The sequence below is a fragment of the Arachis ipaensis genome, chromosome B09, assembly GCF_000816755.2.
Source record: "Arachis ipaensis cultivar K30076 chromosome B09, Araip1.1, whole genome shotgun sequence".
Lineage (NCBI taxonomy): Eukaryota > Viridiplantae > Streptophyta > Magnoliopsida > Fabales > Fabaceae > Arachis > Arachis ipaensis.
Window position 1 is genome coordinate 141,585,181 of NC_029793.2, and position 8,352 is coordinate 141,593,532.

An 8,352-nucleotide genomic window follows, 5' to 3' on the forward strand; every position below is an offset into this window, starting at 1 on the left:
AATTTGATTCATTAACAAATAAAATATAACAATCTAAATAGCACTTATATCTCATTTAACAATAAATTAAATATAATATGATAAGCTATCTCTAACACAATATTTAAAGAACAATTTTCCAAATGCATGAGTGCACCTTCTAAATTGTAGGATCTGACAACATGTTGTCCCTTCTGTTGGTTGTGTGCTTGACTTATTTATTGTAAATTAGAATCGTTTAGAGTATAATAATAACGTGGACGGCTAACATGGAATGGTGGTGGTGGATTGGTTAATCCTGAAAATGATAGTGGCTCGTATGATATATGCTTTTGAAAATGCAAGTACACTTGTCCTTTCCTCATATGCAAGTAATTATTTTTATGTGAATAATCCTAGTCCTAGGACTATGAAGTAAGCTATGCTGTCGGTTTCTTGAGGAGAAAAGAGGAAAAGTGTAGTTTGTTAACTATCTCCAATGTCCATAAGTCAGCCTAACTTGCATAAAATTAGAGACTGACACAAAAGTGAACCATTTTATCAAGCTCAATACATTTATTATGCTTTAATTGAACATGGAATTAAAAGGGTTTATTTATATAAGATCAAATCCTTTAAAATGAAAAAATTCAATAAAATTAGAATACTCAGTTACTCAGACAGTATAAATTATAAATTTAATAATAATTAAGTTTTTATTTTATTATTCTATAAATAATTTTCTAATTAAATAACAGTCATGATTGGCTCTAGTGGAGCATCCACACTAGATCTCGAACACTTTACATTTATTAAATTAAATTGTTTTAAAAAAGAAAAAAAAAGTAGTTTAACTCCAAATAGGAAACAAGAAACATGTATGGTGAGACGGACTCCTCAACTAAAGGATAATTCAGGTAAGAATCGAATCTTTCCTAAAGTATATCGAAAAATCCAAAACCATTATTGGCCACTTCGTTTTGTTTTAAAATGATTTGTGACAGATAGTTGGATCCAAGAATAGAGTTGTGAATGTGCTACGAGAAATCTAGAACCACCAAGATCATTATCATCATCATATGGTACAAATATTATCCATTCATGTGTTACTCAGCCAGTGACTTGAAAATCTGTATATTATACAAGTTTTACATTGAAATTGAGATATTCTATTGTTCTCCAACTAATATAGCAGGTGTCTGTGACTCTCACTCTATCTCTATTACAGGCTTCCGCAGTCAAAAAAGTAACTAAGAACTCGCAGCAGATATAATACCAATGGAAAGAAGCAACAAATGTTGGCAACCCCACCAGGATTGAGACTATGAACCTAACAGGTAAAAACTTTCAATATTATGTCATAACTTTGCACTGACTCGTCACAAAAACAAAAACTAGGTTTGTGCGGTGTATCCTGCAATCCATGGTCACAGAAATATCAAAGATAAAATCATAAAATCTTCACTAAATGTTGGATAAGTTTGACACCGGATGAGAGGGCTGCCCTTACCTAACAAGAATTTTACCGGAACTCGTCGTGGTAATCATAGTCGTCTTCTTCATCTTCATCGTTGAAAATGGCACTATAAAATACATATGGGTTCTCAATCATCTCAGTCAAACTAAGGCGCCCATCTTTGTCAGCGTCCGCCTGTCATTACATTATTTCATGAATAAATAAGATGTACATTGAAGAAATTAATGCATGATGTTAAGCAACATATGCTGGAGTTCATATTGAGCTTTCTTTGTCAATATCTGCCTACCATAAATCTGTAACAAATTATTACAAATTCAACAATGAAATTACTTCAGGATGTTAACACATCGAGATGATGTAGAATTGTAGATTACTCTGGAGCCAGCTTGAAGAAAATTTAATCCAATGCTAACATCTAGTTAAACACGCTTAATATGTAAATCAAGCATGCTGGAGACACCGCCCATACCCCTTTGGCCCCACACCATACCCCAACAAATACAAATGGAAACATTTGTTACCATAGGCTTCACATTCTTAAATAGAATAAACTTCCTTTCATTGCTTATTGGTGGTTATTTTCATTCATAATACAATCATATATCTTGATATTATTCAAAAAGTCAGAGACCTTCAATAAGAAACGGAGGGGTACAACAACTCCTCCAACAAGAAAAGAAAATCTTTCCTTGCTCCTACCTAAACCTATTCCATGAAAACAGGTTTTCTTAGCAGCGAGGTCTGTGGCTTTAGCAGTACTAACTCAAATGCCTATTACATTGGAAATTAGGACACATACCACCATGGACACAAACACACAGCACATGCGCACAGCCGCACACACATTCCCACACATACACCCACAAGCACACCTTACCCAATCAACAAGAAGGTTTAACATCTGAATATTTTTGTGTATAAAACAAATGTGCAACAAACGAATATACATAAATATATATAATCATAGCGACAGATTTTAACTAAAAAATATTATCAATTAGCAGTTAAAAGTTACTGAAAGGAAGCAGCTATTATGTCACCCATAATTACCATGACATGCAGCTATCAGTCCACAAGGTTACAGTAAGAGACATTATTTATCTAAAAAAGACATCATTTTAACTCCAAAAGGTAAAGCGTCAAGCTATGGAAATCTAATCAGCTTTCCTAATTGCATGAAATAGTTCAATCTGTTATGACATCATTATTTAACTACAATTTTTTTTTTGAAAAAAATGGTCTCTAAGCACACAAAATGCAATATGTATAATAGAGTGAACAAGTTTTTCTTTTTTTAAACACAAGTGGGGCAGATTTTGTTTTAGAACCGTGCCTCTCTCCCCATTTTTCCATTCTTCTCCTTCATTGTCTTATTATTTTACCTGTGATTCTTTGTATTGCTTCCCATCACCAAGGCTCTATTTTTTACTTCCCCTGCTACAAAATTTGCACACCATAGCTTCTAAAACTTAAAAGTAAGCTTCTGACCTTAGACCTTTATTCCTTTATGAACTTGATACTCTATAGAGCTTTGCAAGTTCAACATGTTGGATACATATATTTTTAGAGACTTTTGAGTAGAAATTTATGGGTTTAGAAGCTTTGGATTCTAGTAGGGATTTTATTTGGAATTAAGAGTTTTTCTCGTGAATTTTATCTGTTGGTTTTCTCATAAACATCCAAAGGTAAGTTGTGATACTATGGCATAGTTAAACATAAAGTATCTACTCAAAAAACATCTATACATGTGATCCATGTTAGGTCAAGAATAAAAAGTCCTTTCTATGTTCCAATTACACTGCAAGAGTGTAATTATTATTATCATAAGGTTAAATTCAGTACCTGTGAAATGATATAATCTGCTTGTTGCTTTGCATAATAGTGCTCAGATGGATGGATTTTCCCAATTATAGGGAGTAGTTCAACATCTGACAAGAACCTACAAAGATGAAACGTCAAAACTGAATTATACTAAACTGGCACAATCATTCAAAGATAAGTGACTCAGCATTAAAATGGAAATCATCAGTACCCATCTCCATCTTTGTCAAGCTGAGCAAACAACATTCTAGCTGGTGCATCCATTGAATTATCAGAATGATGTGAACCATTGTGAGTTTCTTCATCATAATTTCTTACCAAATCAAAGAGCCCATGGAAAAACTCTTTAAAGTTGATCTTCCCATCACGGTCTGTATCCCTCTCCCTGTAAAGAATTGGGTAAATCAAGCATGACGAAGCCAAGGCATTGGTGTAACAAAACAGAAATCATTTACTCGTGAACTAACTGATACTGAACCAGTCATAGACATTTTCGGGTTGTAGTTACCGGATTTCCTCCTGGCACAGCCATTGATGAAGCTTTGGGTTTTTGCTGTCAGCTGGATGAAGAAAGCTAGAATAAAAAAAACAAAAGCCAATGTTAACAAAGGCAAAACTTGTTTACATGCATAGACAAGAACAAGGTTTCATAACAAGTATTAGGATTTAGGAGTAGGAGCTTACTCATTGAACTCGGTTAAGTTGAGAAGACCATCTCCATCGGCATCAGATGCATTAAAATGCTCTTCTTTCCACCAACCCATGTCATATCCAACACCTGATAAATGAGAAAACAAGATGCTCAAATAATAATCCAGCATCTACCATAAATTTGCAACAAACATTACTACTACATTGAATTCACGAGCATCTATTCATAGTGAACTAACAAAAAGGTCATAGATCGAGAGGAGAAGGTGAACCTGAATTGTGAACCCAGCTGGGAGGATCGTACTCGGAGAAGGAGACGAAGCCGTCGTGGTTCTTGTCGTGGAGATCCATCTCCCTCTGGGAGCGGTGGAGAACCTCTCTGTTGGACTGGAGAACGTTCCACTGAGTCAACTCGTGCTCGCTAACAAACCCGTCGGGGGGGTCCACATCGATCTTGGGGAAGAGGAGGAGGAGCCTGTTGGTGACATTGAACTTGTCCTCGTCGTTGAGGTAGTCCTCGGCGTTCATGAAGTCCTCCCACTCCGGCTGGGACTCGTGGCCGGGGGCGGAGTCGTCGTAGTCGTCTTCGTGAACGAGTTCGGGGTGGTTGTGGCGGAGGTGCTCCATCTCCCACTGCTTGTCCTCGCGGCGGCGCTCGATCTCGGCGACGAGGGGGTCGAAGGCGACGTGGTCATGGTGGGAGTGGTGGTGGGATGGAGTTAGGGTGAAGTTGGAGCGGAGCCTTAGGCGGCGGTGGCGGTGGGTGGAGGAGTGGTGGTTGTGTGGTGAGCGCGACAGGAAGAAGAGGAGCACTACGGCTACACCGATGTACACGAAAATCGAGGCTCTCCCCATTGCATTGAAGACGAAGAAGTAGTTGAGATCTGTGCTCTGTTCTGATTCTCAATAACGAAGAAGATGAATTAACGAATGCAAGATTTTCCGCTCATACTCTTTTTCTTTTATTTATTTATTTATTTAATTAATGATGATAATAATAAGATAACATTTTTTGAATGGCGTCACGTATGTTTTTGCAGATTATATAGATCTGCATAAAGAAAATTACTCCTCTGTTCTTCGGTTTTATGCACTGTAACTAATTTCTTTTCTGGACGACAACTCAAATCATCTCCTTCGCATGATCTTTTTTTTAGGGTTAAGAAAAAGATCAAGAGGCTGATTTCCTTATGACAAATCACTTTTTTAGTCTTTTCGATAAAAAAATAATATAATAAAATAGAATGACTTGGACGGTAATCTAATATCCCTTTCCCACCAACACAAAAAGCATGAGGTGCCATGCCATGTTGATAGTTGCCTCTGATCTCATTTTCCTTCAAAGCTGAATCAATCATTTTCCAAAGTATGATAAAGCAACACATTATTATGTTGTCTCATACATCATCATATAGACACTTGTTATGTACCATGAATCCTGAAGTTTCTTATGCTTTTAGAAGTGAGTGACTCAGATTTTAATATCCACTTCACCCTGAAGTTTGAGAGCAAAGCTGAGGGGAAAAAATGATATTTTTTAACAGCTGAACCGTCTCTAAATGGCTGCAAATATATGTACTCTAAGTGCTTGATAAATGGTCCCAAAGGAATATGGGATATTACTGTACACGTTTTTCCTACCTTTCTCTCTCAATACAATTGGAGAGGTTTCAACTTTCAATTTCATATTCATATATCTGAAAATCCCAGCTCATGAATGCTTTATAAGGCATTCTTACATAAGCAGGTTTTGCAAAAGAAAAGTGCACTTTTTTCTCTGAAGGATAGCTGGAAGTCATTACCAAATTCCCTTATTTTGATCATCAACCACCTTGACGGCCTATGGGACCTTGCTCTTTCTTAAAACTACCCTTTTTAAGCATCTTAAATAGGTTTCAGAAAAGATGAATCGGATGCTTCTGTTGCACACTTGCACCTTTTTTTCTAAAAGCAACCAATCAGTCCATCATGTTAAAATATCATCTTGAATAGCTGTATTTCAACTTGACATGTCAGCGCCTTTATATCACTAAATGCTCATGACTCATGATTGATGATCCATGATTGAGTCTCTAGAATCTATATTCAACTACCTAGTTTTCATCCCTTTATATATAGACCTCTATTGAATTCAAGGGACTGATCAAACCCAAGTGACCTTAACTTGCTCTCACCAATCTTGTATACTCATATCACTCCTCTTCACTAATAATCAATCATGCAGACCTCATCACTTCTTCAAGATTTGTTCATTGGAAATCCAATCATCTCAGCAGCATGTGATCAGCTGCAGAAGACAGTTAACAGATACTACTTGCCTGATCCTGTCATTGCCCAATCTCAGTACTCAACAAAAGCATCAAAACAAAGTAATAGTCTCTCTCTCTTTACACATAAACAACTAATTCAGGAAGAAATGTTGATGTTTGATACTTGATAGTTTTACCAATACTAAGAACTTAATATTTCAGGTAGACTATACTCCATTATAAACAAGCTTGTAAAGAAAGCAGATAGTAGTCATTCACAAGGAGTTCAAGAACATGGTTAGTATTCAAAGTTCAAACTACTTTCCTTCAATATCTGTAGAAGTTATATGAGTTTAAGTTATTTTTCCTTGTGAAACTATAATATGCAAATCTAATTCAATATTTATATAACTGTGAGATTACAGTGAGATTGGGGACAAAGATATCTGAAACTGTTAAGGAGAAGTTGAGACTAGGGGCTCATATTCTTCAGGTTGGTGGAGTGGAGAAAGTCTTCAAGCAATTCTTTAGGGTGAAAGAAGGGGAGAGGTTATTGAAAGCGTCACCATGCTATCTGTCGACAACATCAGGCCCTCTAGCAGGTCTGCTCTTTGTCTCCACCAACAAGGTTGCCTTCTGCAGCGATCGATCAATGAAGGTCTACAGCCGGGAAGGCCAGATGTGTAGGATCCGTTATAAGGCAAGTCATGAAGTGATGTATTCATAATCTTTCTTCATCTCTCTCAGTATTTTCTTTTAGGTAATCTGAAAGTCTTGCATTTCATGCCATGTACAGGTTGTCATTCCGCTCAAGAAAGTCAAGTGTGTGAACCAAAGTGAAAGTATTCAAAAACCAAAACAGAAGTTTATAGAGATAGATACAGTGGACAATTATGAATTCTGGTTTATGGGTGTCTTACAGTATCAGAAAACTTTCAAATATCTTGAGCAGGCAATTTCACAAGCTTACATGAAGAAAGAGTCACCCTTTTGAGCCTATAAGCCGAGTCACAAAAATTCATGTTGAGGATACACATTAAGATTCAAGAGATGATAGTTAGCAATAAAAATGGGTAGCCATAAGTGAAGAGTGAAGATGCAGGGCCTCATTTATGATGCAGAGAACATCTTATTGGGCTTCATCTTTTCGCCTAATGTCTGAGTACAAACAATTAGATGACACTTGTCACTGTAAACCTGAAACCAAGGTTATCAAATTTGAGATTGTAGAGCATAAGTAAACTTGAATCCTAAGAGTCAGCTCGTAAGCTCGTAAGAGTTTACACGAAAACTCGATTTGGGTACAAGTCAACTCAAGATTTTGATAATGTTGCATGTGATGTTGAATAGAAAAGATTTTATCATCTGAGGTGCAGAGAACATGGCGTTGCTGTCACCATGTTTGCATATAAACTTTGCTGCCCAGTTGTAAGCTTTCAGGCTCAACTATTTTTGTATCTATGATGTAAAATTTTCCGGAGCTACATTTTGCATTTCGGATTGCAATTACACCATCTAACTCTTTTCATCAAAATTCTGATTAATTACTTAAATTTGATGAATTTTAGTTAACCAGTTCAAAATAATCAGACAAATTTTTCTATTATTAACCGAATTCATTTCATCAAACATTAATACATTATTAAGTTTTGGAAAAGTATAAAGAGACAATGATTTCAATGTACAATGTGTTTAATAGGGGTAAAAAGAAAATTAAGATTATATAATAAAAAAGAATTTTAAAAATGTATACAATAAACTCGTTATTTAATCCAATAACAATAAAAAATAAGAGAAAGTATTGAGAACCAATACTAGTTGTGTATAATATGTAAAATGGATTAGAAAAAGATAAAATTACAATTAAAAATTAAATCATTAATTAATTATTTAATTTCAAATTTTAAAATTTGAAAAATTAGGATCAGTATTTAAACTCATTCACATTGCACCGTCATCTTCTCTGGTCCTCACCTTGCACCACTGAATTCCTCGTTGGCCATACCGACGCCGCCGCATCCTCCCACCGACACCGTCCTTACCTTCGCTGGTCAGCCCGATGCGCCTCGCCCTCTGACGCTCAGCCTAACGTTGCTGCCGCTTTTTCGCGAGCCTCTCTTCCGAACCGGCTTCGCTTTCTCCCATTCCTTTAGAATGGATGATTGAGCTCAGATACGTACACTGTTGTAGACC

At 36.3% G+C, this 8,352-nt stretch overlaps 2 protein-coding genes across 2 annotated transcripts; one reads left to right on the top strand and one right to left on the bottom strand.

Annotated features, from left to right (window-relative positions):
- On the bottom strand, nt 1,006-5,036 carry LOC107618809 (reticulocalbin-2). Its single transcript, XM_016320974.2, has 7 exons — nt 4,183-5,036; nt 3,944-4,037; nt 3,768-3,833; nt 3,471-3,644; nt 3,281-3,377; nt 1,469-1,609; nt 1,006-1,372 (listed from the first exon to the last, which is right to left on the bottom strand). Exons 1-6 carry the CDS (start codon nt 4,763-4,765, stop codon nt 1,481-1,483), a joined length of 1,143 nt encoding a protein of 380 aa, XP_016176460.1. The 5' UTR covers nt 4,766-5,036; the 3' UTR covers nt 1,006-1,372; nt 1,469-1,480.
- LOC107616868 (putative GEM-like protein 8) lies at nt 5,889-7,643 on the top strand. Its single transcript, XM_016318765.2, has 4 exons — nt 5,889-6,279; nt 6,382-6,456; nt 6,585-6,859; nt 6,956-7,643. The coding sequence occupies exons 1-4, from the start codon at nt 6,129-6,131 to the stop codon at nt 7,151-7,153; spliced, it is 699 nt and encodes a 232-aa protein (XP_016174251.1). The 5' UTR covers nt 5,889-6,128; the 3' UTR covers nt 7,154-7,643.

Coding starts and splice junctions, on each gene's coding strand:
- LOC107618809 (XM_016320974.2), bottom strand. CDS start 4,765: ATGGGGAGAGCCTCGATTTTCGTGTACATCGGTGTAGCCGTAGTGCTC. Junction 4,038..4,182: donor CAGCTGGGTTCACAATTCAG/GTTCACCTTCTC, acceptor CTCATTTATCAG/GTGTTGGATATGACATGGGT. Junction 3,645..3,767: donor CTGTGCCAGGAGGAAATCCG/GTAACTACAACC, acceptor AATTCTTTACAG/GGAGAGGGATACAGACCGTG.
- LOC107616868 (XM_016318765.2), top strand. CDS start 6,129: ATGCAGACCTCATCACTTCTTCAAGATTTGTTCATTGGAAATCCAATC. Junction 6,280..6,381: donor AACAAAAGCATCAAAACAAA/GTAATAGTCTCT, acceptor TTAATATTTCAG/GTAGACTATACTCCATTATA. Junction 6,457..6,584: donor ACAAGGAGTTCAAGAACATG/GTTAGTATTCAA, acceptor GTGAGATTACAG/TGAGATTGGGGACAAAGATA.